This window comes from Oryzias latipes, chromosome 12 (assembly GCF_053564925.1).
Source record: "Oryzias latipes strain Hd-rR chromosome 12, Olatipes_Hd-rR_3.1".
In the NCBI taxonomy this organism is placed as follows: Eukaryota; Metazoa; Chordata; class Actinopteri; order Beloniformes; family Adrianichthyidae; genus Oryzias; species Oryzias latipes.
Window position 1 is genome coordinate 33,071,302 of NC_136248.1, and position 18,469 is coordinate 33,089,770.

The following is an 18,469-nucleotide window of genomic DNA, read 5'->3' on the forward strand; positions in this document are numbered from 1 at the left end:
TTCATCATCTGAGCTTTCTTTTATTAGAAAACATAAAACCAGTACTGGAACACGTCATATTTTTAAATGAAGTCAGGGTTGACATACTACAACAAATGGTGACATCACTCAGACAACCAGAGTTTGAACGTTCGATCGTACGAACTGGTGGCTATCAGCTTCCCGTCAGGTGACACGTCCACGCTCATCACCTGATGAAATCAACAGTGTCACTATCGTAATATCAGGAGCAATCAGGTCTAAATGCATAGACACAATCAATGCTTATACCTTCCCCTCATGTCCTGCCAAGGTCTTCAACGGTGTCCAGCCGGGGTGACTCCAAACCTTTGCTGTGTTGTCATAAGCTCCAGTCAACAGAAAGTGACCGTCTGTGGCTGCAAACAAAAACACAAACTGAAGCTACACAAGAAGTAGTGTCCTTTTAAAAGAGACAGGAAGACTAAATTTTGTTACGTTGGAAGCGGACAGTGGACAGCAGGTTCTGGTGGGCTGGGACTGTGTACAGACACTTCCTGTTGCGCAGTTCCCAAACCTTACAGGTATTGTCACCACTTCCTGTTGCCAGATGATGCCTAACAGAGGAAAACACACCATGAAACAATGCTGTTGGCTGGTTAATGATGTTTTTTATCTGTAGATATAAATTATAGGATCATTTCATCGATTGGACCATTTCTTCTTTCATCCTATATTGACAGTTTCAGTCAACAGCTCTCTGTCTGGATCTGAAATGCAGCTGGCTGAGTTTTTTACAGAGAAGGAGGGTCTACGGGCAGGGATACCCAGTTTAGTTGAGTCTGTTTAGTTTAGTTTAGCAATCAGCTATTGAATTCTATCACTTTATGATTCATTACACAATTACCGATATGAAGCCAATTGAGACGACTTGTTGTAAATATTGGGCTATAGAAATAAAATTGAATTGAACTGGCTGACCCGTTAGGAGAGAAGTGCAGACTGTAGATCTCCTTCAGGTGTCCCTCAAGGAAGACAACACAGCGTCCTGTCCTCAGGTCCCAGACCCTTCCAAAAGAATCCAACCCTCTGAATGAACACCAAAGAGAAAGAAAACACATGAAAGGGATTACGGGATTTATGTGACTCCCATTTGTTGCACATCTTTTTACCTGCAATGTCTGTAAATAGCTTTTTTAATTATACCACATTATTGTTTACATTCATGTTGTTTTTCATTGTTTTATATTATTCTTTTTTTTAATCTTTTATCTTATGTTTACAATGCTTTCATTTACTGTAGCCTTTTTTTTCTCTTTTCTCCCAGCCCAGTAACAGTTTATAGTTTTGTGGGACAAATCATTCACATTTCATGTTTCGCTGCTGATAAAAACCCCGTCACAGTGGGATCAATAAAGTAATTCTGATTTTGAGTCTGATTCTAAATGTGTGTATTTGTGTGCATTATTCTGTTTCTGGTATTTTGATGGTAAACAATAAACTTGGCTGGGAGTATCGGACTATTTTGGTATACTACGAAGTGCACAAACTCACCCAGTAGCTACCAACGAGCCATCAGGGTGGAAGCTCAGGTCGTGGACTCCTTTGCTGTGACCCTCCTGATGGAGGATCTCCTCCTGAACCTCTAGGTCCCACAGACGCCACGAGTTATCGTAGCTGTGTACAGAACACTATCAAAACAGAGTACTGCAAACAGCTGCAGAGTACTCACTGCTGTGACCTACCAGGTTGTTCCCAAAAATCTTCCAGATGGATGCCAGGCCACTCGAGACACTCTATCGCTGTGACCCTCAATGTCTGCCACAGGTTCATCACTACCGCAACCACACAAAGAAAATACGTTGACGGTTTTATTTGAGACGTTTTGCAAGCCTTTAACTCCTCCGTCCCTTCTTCATGACACAATCATCTCCTAAAAACCACCTCTCCATGTTCCACAGTTTGACTGTTCCATCAGCAGCACATGAGGCCAAATTGACATCTGATTGGTCCAGAGAGACTCCAGACTGCGGGCGGAAGACGATGGCACCGACATTGGTGTTGTGTCCTTTAACCAATTGGAAAACAGGGCGTTAAAAGTTCAATTGATTTATTGGTGCAATGACTCCTTCACTGAAAATCAAATAAAAAACATTTATAGTTTTTAACCTAGACGTCAACAATTCTCACAAAGGTTAAAGGTTAATTGTGCTTCTGTGCACATAGAGCAGCCTGAAAGTTATTACTTTATTATAGAAAATAAATAAAAAATAATAAAACAAATGATTAATCAATTATTGAAAATGGTTAAATTGATTAACTTTTAATGATACTACTTCACTTGCTCCAAAAAACTGATAAGTTGATTCATGATTTTTCCTAATGTAACATAATTTTGGACATATTTTTAACTTGATACTTGATCAAAATTTTGCTATGTAAATTCCTGAAACAGTGTTATGTCCATTTTACTGATATAGTATTATTTTTTAATCATATCAATGACTTTTATAGGTAAGATAATCTGCATATATTTTGGATACTTAATTGCCATGTTGATTTCTAAAAGTTATTTTTTACAAAATAATTAAGTAATTCATCTTTGTCATGTGCTTTATTGATATTTGTTTTTTTTTAAATTCTGTCTGACAAAAGTTATGAACCGGATATTGATAAATCATGTTATAAAATGGTTAAGGAAGAACAGGGGTGGGATTATATAGGTTCGCTTCCTTCCACTCCCTTTCAAGCAATATTTATTAATATGTCTAATTATCCCAAGTTTGATTACTTATTGTATGAATGTATAACTGATGATTGTATTGTTGTTGTGTATTATTTCTATTTGATTGCTTGAAATAAACCATTTCAAATCAAATCAAAAAAAAGTTGAAGCTCCACCCACCTCGAAGTGTACGAATGAGGTTGCAGTCAGGGACTGACCACAGCTTACACAGCCCACTCCTGTGGGGTCAGCAGGTCAGAGTTAGTTTCATAATGAGCAGCAGGTCAGACGTTCAGAACAAGTCTGTAGGGTTCATTACCAGGACGCGGTGGCCAACATCTTGGAGTCGGGGCTGAAGTGGCAGAAGCTGATTGGCCGATCATCACCAATCTGACTGCAGAAGTTGTTCAGATTCTGAAGAAAAACATTGAAGTGTCTTTGACAGAACAGATACCGGATCCAAAGAGTCCATGTTGAAGGTAGAGCAGTGCTGCATCTTACTTCAAAAAAGTAATCCGTAACATCACCCAGACAGTAAAAAGTTAGTCAGAGCAGCCTTTCTTCTTTCAAATCAAATCACACTTTATTTCTAAAATGTGCTTCTTATTCTTGCACAGCTCGAAGCGGATTCTGGCAATGTTTTTGAGACGGTAAAATCCTGTCTTAACGACACTTTTAATGTGTGGGATAAAACTCAGCTCAGTCAAAAAGTACGCCCAGGTTTCTCACACACTAAGGTTTAAAGATGTGGTAAATTAGTCTCTTGTCTTTAGAACCCCTGATTAAAATTTATTTTTTGTTCTGGTTGAGCTGTAGGAAGTTTTCTGCCATCCACGGCTTTATATCTAAGAAACAGTTAAAAGAATGTTTATAGGTTTAAGCAGACACAGCGATGTAAAGCTGTGTGTCATAAGCGTAGCTGTGAAAGTCAATACCATATCTCAAGATGACGTCCCCAAGAAGAAACATTTATAAATTAAAAAGTATTGGACCTAAAATCTATAGAGTCCTATACTGTTCATAATTAAATAAATAAATATGACCTAATGCAAATATACAATCAACCAATAAGTCTCTTATAATCATATAAAAAGATCATGAAATTGGGATGAAATTTTAAATTAGCCACTATATTATTCAATATATTTCATTTTGCTTTAAAACCTGTTTTTTATTATAAAACAGCATTTTAAAATATTCATTTTAATCATGTTGAATATTATTATAAGTATATGTCTTTTTTCAGAAGCTTGGATTTCAAAAATCAATATTTTCCAAAGGAACTTTGTTTTTATTTCATATTGCTGTTCTTCAGAATGACATTATTTCATGAAGAGCTTTTTCAGCAGAATGTCTGTCAATCAGTGAAAGTGGGTGGGATCTAAACGCACATTGGCTGATCCCTGGAGATCGACTCATATTCCTGGATACTCCTTCTGGGGTGTACCAGACAGAGAGAGAGATGACATATTTCAGCGATATCTGCACGGCTTTGCTGACATTAGAGGATCAAATAGAGACAATCTGTCTGCTGCAGAAGATGCAAACATGGACCACTCTGTTTTTGTAGTTTGGGGGTTTGTGTGGACCAAACCACAGAGGAGCTCCAGTCGTCCACATAGACCGCATGCGGCTCTTTAGCGCTGCCCTAGTGGCTCCCTGGAGCATTTTAAAAATGTTTGAAAATGTAAAAAGATGGGGGAGAGAAATATATTTTTTGTTTTAATATGGTTTCTGTAGGAGGAAAAACATGACACAAACATTCTTAACGTTTTCCAATGCTTTAAGAATGTGAAGAATAAATATTGTAACGCCCAGCAGATACGTCACTTGCAGCAGGAAATACGGGAGCCAAGTTGTCAACAAGTTGAGCTGTCAATCAACTGGTTGCCCTGGAGAACTGTCCGTGTCACACACACACCGCACGAATCCACACAGTCTCAGAGAAGAGGAGGCAGATAGAGAAGCTGAGAACGCTGTCCCCTTCCTGGCATAACAAGCCCATTTACGTTGAACACACACCACAATGAACATCGCACAGGGGTCATCAACCTCTCCCCCTTCCACACTCACGGTGCAACATAAAGAAACAACATAACAGGAAGAATAAACTAAGGTGGAACAACAAAACTGCCATATGAAAAGAAACGTGGGCAAACAGAAACGCTCATGCTGAGCCCTAATTAGATAAGGAGACCGCATCCCACAATCCCCTGCTGCTAACAGACCTAAAATGCACATGACCGCCACTACAATATTAAATTTCAACATTTCTGTCAACGAAGATTTGCGTCATAGCCAACGACACATTTCTACCAGCAGGGCTTTTTTTTCTTCTTTTTCTTACTTTTAGCAGACCGCTAGGCAGGTGGCTGATGTAAATCGAACCACCGTCAGTTCCGTGCATTGCTTGATGAAGTTGAAAGTGAATATTCTGATCTCCTGCTACACTACAAAGTCCGATGGCTGTCCAGGGGGGGACGTTTTGCGTCACTTTGTCTGTTTAGAACACGTGAAAACATTCCTGAAAAGCAAAGACCTGAACTACCCGTAACTGAAAGATACTGTGTGACTCAAAAAGCTGCACTTTTTGGTGGATATGCCTGTGAGGAGCCACCTAAAGGAGCTCAATGAAAGTCTCCAGGCGCCGCAAATGCTTGAAGCTGACTGTCATGGGTCACGCACGTTCCATTTTATTGTTTTGTGTTTGAATCCTAAATATAAAAATGACATCAAAAATTGCATTTCTTTATTACATTTCTTTAATTTTATAAAAAGAAATGAAACATAATTCATTGATATTGTAATGAAGTTAAACTTCCACAACAGAGCAGTCACGTGACGAGTCGTTCTCCCAGAATGCACTGCAGGGCAAATACACATTTAATCGTTAATGCTCATTATGTATTTGTAACAACTTATTAATTTTGATAGTAGGCTAATATAGATAATATAGATACATATTGCATGTGTTGCCTTCATTATAAGGCTTAAACAGGGCTTTTAATATTTTGCGGCTCCAGACATTTTTGTTTTTTTTCGTCCAATGCTGCTCTTTCAACGTTTTGGGTTGCCGACCCCTGACCTAGACAGACCGGCTGTGGAAAGCGGAACAAGCCTGCTCGGCCTCCTAAACCTTATGATATTTTTCTATTTTCTTTTTTTTTTTTTTTTTTTTTTACTTGTTCTGTCCAACAGCTGAGCATACAGATGAAGCCTTTTTGTGTTGGACAGGTTTTACTATCACAAAAAGAGGTTATATAGCTTCGAGAAACTAGAGTGTAGATTTGTTTAAACCCCTTTTTGTTGTATTATTTTTTATTTATTTGTTACATTTAGTGTGTGTGGGGAGCGAGAGGGGAAGAATGAAAGGGGGGGGGGGGTTGAAGAGAGTAAAAGGAGAAGAGGTGAGAAAGTGGGGGATACAAGTACTGATTTGAATAAGTTATTATTTTAAGCTGTAACAATTATACCAAATCTGCTGGAAAGACAAATATTACATCAAAGGTGAAATTCTGACACTAAGATGAGCGAAAAATATATGTCCATCAATACACTGTGGGTAAGGAGGAGGGATGAAGCAGACAGGGAGCAGTGTGGCAGTGTGCACGTGGGGGTGGAGATACATGCATGCTGCCGACGTGAACCGTGTGTTCATAAGGGGAACCAGATCCTACCCAGCCAGACCAGAAGAGGGGAGGAGAGACCCCCAGGCCAGGAACCCCCATGGCACCGGACCCGGGCAGCCCGGGAGGGGGGGGAGGAGGGGATCGCCCACCCACCCAGCCAGGCGCAGAGAATGCCCCCCTACAGGGGTTCCCCCGACGCCCAAAGGCATAAGCGAACCTGGCGTCCAGCCCCCAGGCCACAGGATAGGAGCGCTAGGCCGTACCAGGCGGCAGTCATGGGGGCCACCGGGCGCCGGACACCGAGACAAGGGCCAGGGACGGCGCCGGGCCCCGAGAACCCATGGGCCGCCAACCACCCAACCGGTGCCCCGCCCCCGCGAGCCAGCCCCGGCACGAGCATCCCAGAGATCGCCGCGCACCCACAGCCACCCCCCATAACCCTACCCTCTACAACCCTCCTCCCCCGCCATATTATCTAAGCCCCCCTCCCCAACCCCCTTAGTGCCCTCCCCCCTCTGTGATGGGGAGGGAGAGCCCCAGAGAATCCCAGCAAGCCAGCCCCCAGGTCCGTCCCACCCATGCACTCTCACACACATACTCACAATCTTCTGGTTACCCCCCACCCCCCGCAGTAACCCCCTCCGGCCGGCCGACTGACCCCCCAGCGCCGCGCGCTCGACCAATTACTGCAGCCCCCCCCCCCCGACCCCACCGATATATGGAGGTGTGGGTGTGCTGTGGGTGTGCTGCAGGTAAAATAGGAGGTCTCCAGTGTGGGGGGCCCCACCGCTGCCAAGCCACAGAGCCCCCCCACTCCGGGGTCCCTCTGTGTGTGGTGGGTATTTGCTCTGTGTGTGCTGCTAACATGCAGTGTGTGTTTCTAAAGTGGAAGTTAAAATTGTGGGGGGGACCAGTGAAAGATGAGCACGGATGTTTCACCGTGCCCCCCTCCACCAGACCCTCCCCACAAGGCTCTAGATGAATCAGGGTGTCTAATATGCAAGATATTTTTCTATTTTCAATGAGACAATGATTATAAATCAGGTCCCCTGTTCAACATTTTCCCCTCTTGGGGAAAATGTTGAACCTTTCCTGCGATGACGTTTCTGACCGCGGTTGTTCCCCGTTCTGAGCCTCCATAGCGGGTTAATAAAAGAACAAGTCTCTGTTCTTTTATTATTACTTTTCCAGCGAACTGAACAACAAACAGTTAACTTGCGCTCAAACACACACACACACTCCTGCACTGCACGCTCTGATAGTGGTGGACAAAACCGCTGAGGCGGCCATCATCAAGACGTAGTTTGACTGCAGGAGCTGAAGCAGAGACTCTCTGGGATGATCTCATGAACTCAAACATGAAAACATTGTTATCATGTGGAACTATTCAAAATAAATAAACCTGATCTCTCAACATTCTCCATGTGCATTGTGCATCCATGCATTGTAAGTGAGATAAGCACAGCCACAGCTCCATGTGGCCTAACAAAATTTAGCTGGTAGCTCCTCCCACACACGGCATGGTGCGTTCATGGAACTCCAGTTCATAGAAGCTTAGTGGAACTCCAACAGCCACCCAGCTTAACTTTGGCTACTACTATATTTTCATGAGAAAATGAAAACCGCCGAACTGATCACAAAACCAGCTGAATTATGCACACTCGCCCAAAACCATTTTTTTCTGCAAATTTAGAACCAAAACTGCCCAATTTCTGCCAACACTGTGGATGTGTTGAGGTGCATACTCCCCCTAGTGTTGAGGGGTGGGCATTGCGCCGTCACGTTCGCTGAAGCATCTTCGATAGATGTGGTTAGGGTGCTGCTGCTTATGTCTGAGTAAAGGAGTAGCCAATCACAAAAGTGTCTCCGCCTTGTCTAGTTTGATTGACAGACAGACTCAGTCTGCTGAAAAAGGTCATTATGAAATAAATAAGTCATTCTGAAACAGCAACATGAAATAAAAACAAAGCTACTTTGGAAAATATTGATTTTGAAATCCAAGGTTCTGAAAAAAGATGTAGAATTATAATATTCCATATGATTAAAATGAATATTTTAAAATGCTGTTTTAAAATAATGAAAAGGTTTTTAAAGCAAAATGAAATATATTTAATAAGATAATGGCTTATTTAAAATTAATGTGCAGGTCTTTCACAATTTTATGATCTTTTTATATGTTTATGAGAGATTTATTGGTTGATTGTTTATTTTCACGAGGTCATATTTATTTATTTAATTATGAACAGTTTAGGACTCCATAAAAATCAACTCTTGGGGCATATTAGTAGGATTAACCAAGGGGCCGTCACTTCCAGGTAACTTTCATTATGAACACTGCAGATGTGAGCAGAGGTTGAAAGTTACTGCAACTGTGCAAAGGATCCTTTCACCCCCGTGTTCGTGTTTGTGCACTCTTCATCAATGTTTTCTGTAAACGTTTTACGGTACAGACGGGAAAAGATCTGACTGGAATCTTTGATATAAGAGCTCTGAATGACTTAGTGGATGGCAGGAGCATGTTTTCTACCACAAAGTGTGCTGAAACTTTAGCTCTTGGATGTAAAATCCAAATTGTTTGTTTTAAGTGGCGTTGCTTCGTCACCGAAGCACATAGCGCTGAGGTAGTTTCAGGTCTCCGGTTAGCAAAACTGACAGTGGGAATGCCGTGATGGATGTGGATAATGTCTTTATTCCGGAACATAATGTGAATTTGACTTCATGTGAATTGTCTGCCACTGCGTCTGGTTGTTTTGATGAAGGCTACAAAACAGCATGGAGAGCAGGCCACCGCCCACTTAACTCCTTAACCAATCATGATCTTGAATCAGCCAGAAACGTGACAGAATCTCCAATATCTAACCATTTTACTATTTACCAACACTGATAGTAAATAGCTAAATGCTCCCAACACTGGGGCAGTCTGAGAAGATGGTCCAGCTGGTGTCTCACCCTCAGGCTCTTGTGCAGCTCCTGCTGCTGTATGGTCTTGTTTGCCTCAGAAACATCTCTCTGTGCACGAGCAGCTTCCAGGCGAGCCACGGCCCTATGGAACAAAACAACTTTTGCTTTATTTGTCCGTCAAACCTTAAAAGTTGGTCACAGCTAAAGTTAGCCTGTAGTCGTTAGCCTGTAGTCGTTAGCCTGTAGGCGCTAGCCTCCACTTTGACATCTTCATCACAAAGTTTAAAGCAGCTGCAAACATTTAACAGATTCAATCAGATGAATCTGTTGACCTGCTGAAGACGTTTGAGGAAACTTGTCGTACAGAGATTTAGGGAGAATTAGGCAGCAGCTAAGAAAGTTAGTGCAGAAAGTGTTCCTGTGATAAAAATCCACAGAATCATGTAAAAACTAAACATGTTAAATGTTTCTGCTCTGAGCCATGATCAGACTCTGAGTTCTCAGTGTTTTAATGCTGTTCTATGAAAATACATTATTTTTATGGAATTTTTACAAATCAGAAAAATAATTTATATTTTTTGCACTGAATAATCGTCACCTGCACAAAAAAGTTTTATTATTACACTGTTACGGGCAAAAGTGGCTCAGGCGGTTGAGCGGGTTGTCCAATGATTGAAGGGTTGGCGGTTCGATCCCCGCTCCCACCAGCCAACTGTCGTTGTGTACTTGGGCCAGACACTTCACCCTCCCTGCCTCCAGTGTGTCTCCACTGGTGTGTGAATGTGTATGTATGATCCCGGTGATGGTCAGAGGGGCCGTAGGCGCCAACTGACAGCCACGCCTCTGTCAGTCTGCCCCAGGGCAGCTGTGGCTACAACCATAGCTTACCATCACCAAGTATGAATGAGGAGTGAATGAATAATGGACACAATGTAAGCGCTTTGAGCATCTGGAAAAGCGCAGAAAAATCCAATCCATTATTATTTATTATTATTATTAGTACAAATGTTTTATTTTTAAACTTAATTTCTTGTATTAGCATTTTAATGTAAAAAATTGGTTCTTCACAAACCGTAAGCAAAAAAATATTGCATGCCAATTTCAGCCCCGTTCGGTTAGTGAAAACACTGACATGAAAACGGTTAGGGACCCCTGCATTAGACCACATATGGTTAATCAGAAAACATCTTTCCTTAAAACACTTAGGAAAATTCCTGCCTGTGAGTCTATAAAGCTTCTCATTTAGTTAGCATTAGCCGTCCTATGGTAAATTCCATTATACGTTAGCATCAAGATAGTGGACTCAAGCTTTACTGATGTTTAGCGTCACCGAAAAAAGGAAAAGTATAAAAGATCAATCTCTATTTTTATGGATTGGTTACCAATTAATTGAGCTTGGAACGATTCAGCTCAATTTGTCGATTTTATCAACCCAGCCCCATTGTTTACAACATCCAAATGGTGCGTCCGTTCATATCGGTAGAATTATTTGATGAGGACAGTTAGATGGCTGTATTTATCATTTTGTGCTACGGGTAGGAAAATCTCACAAGGTAGGACAGATTGCCAGAACAATGACAGGGACCTGTACTCTTTTTGTTTTAATGGTGATCAATTCTAAGGTTAGTGCCTCCCTTAGGGTTAGTGCCGGTGCAAAACCCATGCAGGGAAAGTCAAGCAGGTCCTAGCTTTAGCTTATGTGCTGAAAGACAAATGAAAGGAGCGCGTCATAGAAACCTTACAGTGACAGACAGCAGTTCTCACAAGCAGAATTATGATGTCATTAAATGCGGTTTATTAAACATTCGATCCATTTCCTCCAAGTCCCTCTTAGTCAACGAGTTAATTACTGATAACAATCTTAGTCTTTTAGCCTTAACAGAAACTTGGCTCCATCAGGATGACTATGTTAGATTGAATGAAGCAACCCCCCCCACTTATGCTAACTATCAGAAATCCAGGATTTCAGGTAAAGGAGGTGGTTTGGCAGTAATATCACAGTCTAGCTTACTTCTCAGCCCTAAAGTTAAAAATGCTTATAATTCATTTGAAAGCATCATATTGTCTTTAAGTCACCCAAACAGGAAAACTCGAAAACCTGTTTTACTCATAATTATTTATCGCCCCCCCGGCCCATATTCAGAATTTTTAACTGAGTTTTCCGACTTCCTATCGACTATTGTCTTAGATTCTGATCAAATTATAATATTAGGGGATTTTAATATTCATGTTGATGACCCCAGTGACTGCCTAGGAAAGGCTTTTGCAGCTTTATTAGATGATGTTGGTTTCACCCAAAGTGTGAATGAACCCACTCACTGTCATAAGCACACCCTGGACCTTGTTCTAACCCATGGGATAGAGATCAGCCAGCTGAGTGTCCTTCCTCTTAACCCCATCATTTCTGATCACTTTCTGATTACCTTCCAGCTTACACTGGAACATCCTTCTGCCCCAGTGAATAAGAAACAGCTTAGAAGAATCTTAACTGACCGTTCTGTGTCTGAGTTTAAACACACAGTTCAGCCAGTACTTAGTGATATTCTGAGAAAATACTCTGAGACCAGCTCCCATAGTATCAGTCCTAGTATAAATGACCACTTTGTTAATGATGCCTTACAAGCCCTCAGGAGTACACTCGATGTTGTTGCCCCCTTGAAACCTAAGTTCGTCAGACAAAACCGAGTAGCACCGTGGTTTAACGCTGAAACTCGTTCTCTTAAACGAGAAACCCGTAAGTTGGAAAGAGAATGGCGCCGCTCCGGTTCAGAGCAGTCTCTGGATATCTGGAAACATAGCCTATTAAATTATAAAAAAGCTCTGCGTAGAGCTAGAAGCCAGTACTATTCAACCTTAATATCAGAGAATGGAAACAATCCAAGATTTCTTTTTAGCACTATAGCTAAATTAACTCGCAGTCAGAGCTCAGTAGAACCACATGTTCCTGTTTCTCTCAGCTCTGATGATTTTCTTACATTTTTCGATAGTAAAATCTCAAATATTAGACATAAGTTAAATCAAGTTATTCCTACTATCAGCCCAGAACAGGCTGAAGCGGTAGAAATGGAGGCATCCATAGAAACCTCTGTAACATTAGACTGCTTCACTGCTGTGGATCAAGCGGAAATAACATCAATTATTACATCCTCCAAATCCTCAACGTGTCTGTTAGACCCAATTCCCACTAGACTTTTTAAAGAAACTTTTCCCCTAATTAATGATCCCATATTAACAATGATAAATGCCTCTCTGGAAACGGGTTACGTGCCACAGTCTTTTAAATATGCAGTTGTTAAACCTCTTCTGAAAAAGCCCAGTTTGGATCCTAGCATCTTGGCCAACTATAGACCGATATCAAACCTGCCCTTTATTTCTAAAATCCTAGAAAGAGTTGTAGTTAAGCAGCTTTACTGCCACCTACAGGACAACAGCCACTTTGAAGACTTTCAGTCGGGGTTTAGACCTCACCACAGTACGGAAACTGCACTAGTTAGAGTCTCTAATGACTTGTTATTGGCCTCAGAAAAGGGACTACTTTCTATTCTGGTCCTGTTGGACCTCAGTGCAGCCTTTGACACTATCGACCACGGTATTTTACTCCATAGATTAGAGCAGGACATAGGGATCAGAGGATCTGCTCTCCAGTGGTTTAAATCCTATCTGTCTGATAGGTATCAGTTCGTTAATGTAAATGGCCATTCCTCTCAGTGCACTCGAGTCAACTATGGAGTCCCACAGGGCTCAGTCTTGGGACCGATCCTGTTTACGCTTTATATGTTACCCCTAGGAAACATAATCAGGAAACACAGCATTAATTTTCATTGTTATGCCGACGATACGCAGTTGTATTTATCCATGAAGCCTGACCAGAATGACCAGATAGAGAAACTGAACGCCTGCATCAGTGACATCAAGACCTGGATGACAATTAATTACCTCCTCTTGAACCCAGAAAAAACTGAGGTCATTATACTTGGTCCTAAAAACCTCAGAGATGCTCTGTCTGCTCAGATAGTCTCCCTGGATGGTATAAGTATAGCCCCCAATTCCACAGTTAGAAACCTTGGGGTTTTACTTGACCAGGATTTATCATTTAAGGCTCATATATCTCAGGCGTGTAGAACTGCCTTTTTTCACCTGCGGAATATTGCTAAGATCAGAAATATACTTTCTAAGAGTGATGCTGAAAAACTCATCCATGCATTTGTTACGTCGAGGCTGGATTACTGTAACTCCTTGTTAGCAGCGTGTCCTAAGAGTTCCTTAAGAAGTCTCCAGCTTGTTCAGAACGCAGCTGCTAGATTGTTAGCTGGAACCAGCAGAAGAGATCACATCACTCCTGTGTTAGTTTCGCTCCATTGGCTCCCAGTTGATTCTAGAATTAAGTTCAAGATCCTCCTGTTAACCTATAAGGCCTTACATGGAATGGCCCCGTCCTATATTAAGGACCTCATAGTCCCTTACCAACCAATCAGAACACTTCGCTCGCAAAATGCAGGACTGCTTGTGGTTCCTAGAATTGGTAAAAGTACGGTTGGAGGTAGAGCGTTTAGCCACCAAGCCCCTGTCTTATGGAATAAACTCCCAGCTCATATAAGAGAGGCCGACTCAGTTTCTACATTCAAAGCTAGACTGAAAACATTCCTCTTTGGACAGGCTTATTGTCAGACTGGCTAGTATTCAGAGATTATTTAACTTAATGTTAGTTTGTTTAAATTAAACTTAATAATAACTATTTCTTTTAAAAGGCTGCTAGAAGTTGAAGCTGGGGTAACTATGGTACACTGGGGTTCTGTCCTCTTTCCTTTTTTACTTCTACCCTTCCTCTCCTCTATTCTTGATCATAATTTATCATTTAGTTCTCCATGCCTCTGTTTGGTGCAGTGCGATTCATGTATTGTCCCTCTTTTCCTCTCCCCTCCTGGGGAGTGGGAGTGCTTCCAGACTCCAGTTGGCTCATCCGTGCTCCAGTTCCTGACCGTTTACCTCGCCTTTGCTCTTGCTCCTACACCTGGCTGTGGATCCTGCCTCTGGCTCATCTCTGGCTCGTCTCTGCTCTGTACCTGACCGAGTACCTCGTCTCTGCTCCTGCTCCTACACCTGGCTGTGGTTCCTGTCTCCGGCTCGACTCGCGCCTTTGACTGTCCCGATAACCACGGCTGGATGAAGCTCGTCTGCTGGACTTTTATATATGTAGTTGTAGATTTAGATAAGTTAATTCTTCTCTAAGATTTCTGGTAAATCGCCTGTCCGTCCTGGGGGAGGATCCCTCCTTCACCCCTGAGGTTTCTTCGTTTTTTCCGGAATCCGGTTTTTTTGGGAGTTTTTCCTTACCGCGAAGGGGGGTCTAAGGGCAGGGATGCCAGTATAGCTTAGTCAGTTTGTTAGTTCATTTTAGTATTTTTCTATTGAACTCTTTGTATTCGTGATCCTTTTGATTTCATGTTTTACTTCGAAGCCCATCGAGACGACTGTTGTTGTGATTTTGGGCTGTACAAATAAAATTGAATTGAATTTCGCCTCACAGCGAGAAGGTTCAAATCCCAGCTGGGACATTACTTTTTGGAGTTTTGTGTGAATTTTCTCTGACTATTATGCCTTCCTCCCATTATATAAATTATATATAAATATAATTCTATATAACTGAGCCCTCCAGGTCCCTATTGGTTAAAAAGAAAAAAAATCTGATAATCCATGTGCACAATTTATCAGTTTTTCTTTTTTTTTACCACTGACCCCTGGAGGGCTCTGTTCTATGTTGTGGAAGAGTAATGCAATTAAAAATGGCTAATCTAATTACCTAATCTAATACTAATTGTTTCTGTAATTTTGGTTCTGATATTTTTAAGAACTACAAAATAACTAACTTCATGGTGACCAGCAATCCAAAGTAGAAAAAGCCACAAAGTGTCCGTGTCACAGATATGATGTGTTTAGTTTATGTGTTCTTCACCACATCACCTGTTCTTCCTCCTGACCTTATCCACAAACATTACAGTAAAAAACGTTGGCTGTCCTTCTATTGTCCAGCATTACGGTCTATTTTTGTCTGACGTAATAGGGGCTAAACATGAGTCAGAAACATCAACCCCCACCTGGGTGTCACAGTCAAGTTCTTCTAAAGCAGGGGTCAGGAACCCATGGCTCACGAGCCTTTTGATGGACACATCTGGCTCGCAGACAAATCTTAAATTATATATATTTTTAAGTTTCATTAGACCAGTCTCTCACGCGTGTGATGCGATGCCAGGGGGGGCGCGCAGTAGTAGCAGTGCTTATAGAAAAAAAATCTGCTCCACTATTGGCTTCCTATTATCTGTTATGTCACAGGGTTTGTAGCAGCCTGAAACTGTGAACTGCCGTCCCTACAGCTGCACCCCCCCCTATTTGGGAAGGAAAAGGGGAGGGGTCGTGGGCTCAGGCAGCGAGGTGAAGCGGCGCTCTAATGAGAACACCCTGCCCGTCACATACCACACACTGCAGCGCGTGAGTATTGCTGTACTGACGTCTGCATGTGAGCGGTCTGCCTCACGTCTACAGAACATTCAGACCTACGATCCCGTTTAACGGATGGACGTCTCAACGCCTGCATGAAGCTTAAACTCACCACGTAACCAGACTAGACCATCAGCAGAACCACCACGCAGCACCAGAGTCACATTCATGCTAACAAATACTCATTATTAATCAGCAACAGCATATTGTAGTGTCCCTTTCCCACACTGAGGCACGGACACTTAACTTCCTTTAAGGTTCTTTATTCTGGTTACTGCAGGCCGTAACCAACACCGTACAATCGATTCAGCAATTCCTGATTCTCTCCCGCCGAAGCCCCCCCTTATTCCCTCGCTCCCGCACCAGTCCCCCTATTTCCTTATTCGGCCCATAGCTGAACCCCATTGGTCCAAACCCCCCAACGACAGGCTGAGCGACAGAACTGAGGGCCAATCAGCATCTCTGCTTGATGCGTTCAATGAACTCTGGAACTTAGAACGGGACCCAACAGCCACCCAGTCCAACTCAGTCCTCAATAACAATGTTATTAAAAATAATCCACAGACTTATTGTACTTTGAAATTGTTGACATTACATAAAATGCACACATTCACTTGTATTTTTAGTTTTAAATATATTGTATGGTTCTCAGGAAATTACATTTAAAAATATGTGGCGTTTATGGCTCTCTCGGCCAAAAAGGTTCCCCACCACTGCTCTATAGAATCAGTCCAGCAGAAACCTGTTTTACCCTTCCTACCCCTCTTCTGCCCAGCAAGTTTGCTGGAAACTTACCGAGGCAGAGAATATCTGGCCATCCACAGTCGAGCTTGTTTTAGGGAGGCGGAGCCTTCATGATACCAGGTCTGCAGACACTGTGATTGGAGGAAAAACATTTTCAGACTTAGAAAGACAATTCTCATCAAATAGATCTACTTCATCAATTCATATGAAGTAGTAAGGACCTTTGCTTCACAGTAGCAGCAGTCATCTTACAATTTAAAGTCCTACTCCAACTATATTTTTTCCATGCTAAAGTCGTTCCCAGTGGTATTTTAATTATGATTGTGCTGTTTTTAGGCTCAATCAAAAAGCCTGTGTCGTTTTGAGACATATTTTCTCCAGAGCTGCAGGAGCTTGTTAGAAATTTGCTTTTTGGATGTGGGCAGAACTGTTGGCATGGAAGACAAGGAAAAAAAAAGACGTTTATGGATTTATTCATCTTCAAGTGGAGAATTTAGGTTTGAAACCAAAGAAGGGAGACTTTGACCCACACACTGCGTCATAAGCCCACCCCGATCCAACACAATCTGAATAAAGAAATACTCAGAAAAGCTGTTTCAATCTCAAATTCTTTTATATTTGAAAATTGCTACAAGAACAGTTTAAAAACAGCAAAAACATCCATTTTCATGAGTGGGTCTTTAATTACTTGTTAAAAGTCCTCCCCAACCATCAAGAAAACCCCTTAATGTCTTAAATGGTAAAAACGCTTTACCCGTTCACACACAGACATTCACGAACTGGAGACAACCCATAACCCCCAGAAGCAACGAAGGGTTCAGTGTTTTGCCCGAGGACACTTCGATACATGGCAGGAATCAAATCTGAGGTCTTTGGGGTCAACCGCCCTATCTCTGCGCCACGGCGGCCTTAACGACGTGAGGGTCATCAAGATCCAACAGAAACATGATGGAGCTTCTGGAGGAAGTGAGGAGGTTACACGCCGTGAACGAACCGGCAGACAATGAGATCCATGACCCCAAGAAACGATTGGAAGACCGGGAGAAAGTACCGCCTGGTAATCCCTGGACTAAAGAACGAACCCTGGCTAAATGCACACGCAGGGACCGCCAACAACGCTGATGAACACGGTGAGAGCAACGCCATCAAGTGGAGATTTGCAGTACTACAATGTACTTCAGAATGCTACTTAGCAGCACAGGAAGCAGGACTGCAGGCTGACCTGTTCCTGGGACCTTCTGGCTCTGTCCTCGTCTTTCCTGGACTTCTTTAGGGCATCTGGTCCAACCACAGACAAAACACTTCGCAATCTGAAAACAAGCATTGTGTCATCGTTCTGGCGGGATATTTCTATTCATACAGTTTCCAAAAATATGATTTGTGTTACTGTGCTGGTTAGACAGAACTGCAGGTTTTTGCTTTTCTAACTGTTGTTGTTTCAAGTATTTTTAAATACAGTTCAGTTGAGATTACCCACCTCTCCCTGCGGTCAGCTGGCCCCTCTCCAAACAATGTGATTGGCTCCCCCAGTGCTCGGAGGCCGGCCTTCACCTCTGCATCGTCGGTGGAGACTGTAATTTGTCGAGCTCGCCGCCGCCGCTCGAACTCTGCGAGCACTTCCTGCTGCCGCTCGCTGACTCGATCCTCAATCTCCAGAGTCTCCCCTGCAAGGCATCATGGGAGACAGAGACAACAGGGACAGAGCTGTAAACTACCTGTCTGCATTGAGAGAACACACCTGGATGGAACACTTCTGTGGTCTCTTTCATTTTGACTGAGTTCTGAATCCTGATTCTGTGATTTAAAGTAAAATGTATAAGCTGCTCGCACTGCGGGCCGAGAGGAAAGTAGTTTAATCTGTGCTGCTTGTCTTGTGTCTGCAGCATTTTTGTCAAAGCTGACTTTGACTTGACTTTAGAGCTGTGACGGTGTGGGATTGTGATGAACCAGCAGGGGGCGGGTTGTCACATTTAACTGCAACCCCCCCCCCCCCCCCCCCCCAACCACATCCCATGGC

General features: G+C 42.5%; 1 protein-coding gene across 5 annotated transcripts in view; it reads right to left on the minus strand.

The window, feature by feature from the left end:
* The window catches only part of prpf4 (pre-mRNA splicing tri-snRNP complex factor PRPF4), a 26,990-nt gene continuing 8,521 nt past the window's right edge, over window positions 1-18,469 (minus strand). For all 5 annotated transcript variants that reach the window (XM_078956430.1, XM_078956431.1, XM_004084569.5 and 2 more), the window contains exons 3-15: window positions 17,930-18,116; window positions 17,675-17,762; window positions 16,504-16,583; window positions 9,262-9,355; window positions 3,003-3,097; window positions 2,864-2,922; window positions 1,903-2,026; window positions 1,704-1,793; window positions 1,513-1,635; window positions 940-1,047; window positions 457-575; window positions 271-377; window positions 1-191 (exon numbers count right to left, since the gene is read on the minus strand). In XM_078956430.1, coding sequence (XP_078812556.1) covers window positions 105-191; window positions 271-377; window positions 457-575; window positions 940-1,047; window positions 1,513-1,635; window positions 1,704-1,793; window positions 1,903-2,026; window positions 2,864-2,922; window positions 3,003-3,097; window positions 9,262-9,355; window positions 16,504-16,583; window positions 17,675-17,762; window positions 17,930-18,116 — 1,361 coding nt within the window. In that variant the 3' untranslated portion in view covers window positions 1-104. The remainder of the gene's footprint in view (window positions 192-270; window positions 378-456; window positions 576-939; window positions 1,048-1,512; window positions 1,636-1,703; window positions 1,794-1,902; window positions 2,027-2,863; window positions 2,923-3,002; window positions 3,098-9,261; window positions 9,356-16,503; window positions 16,584-17,674; window positions 17,763-17,929; window positions 18,117-18,469) is intronic.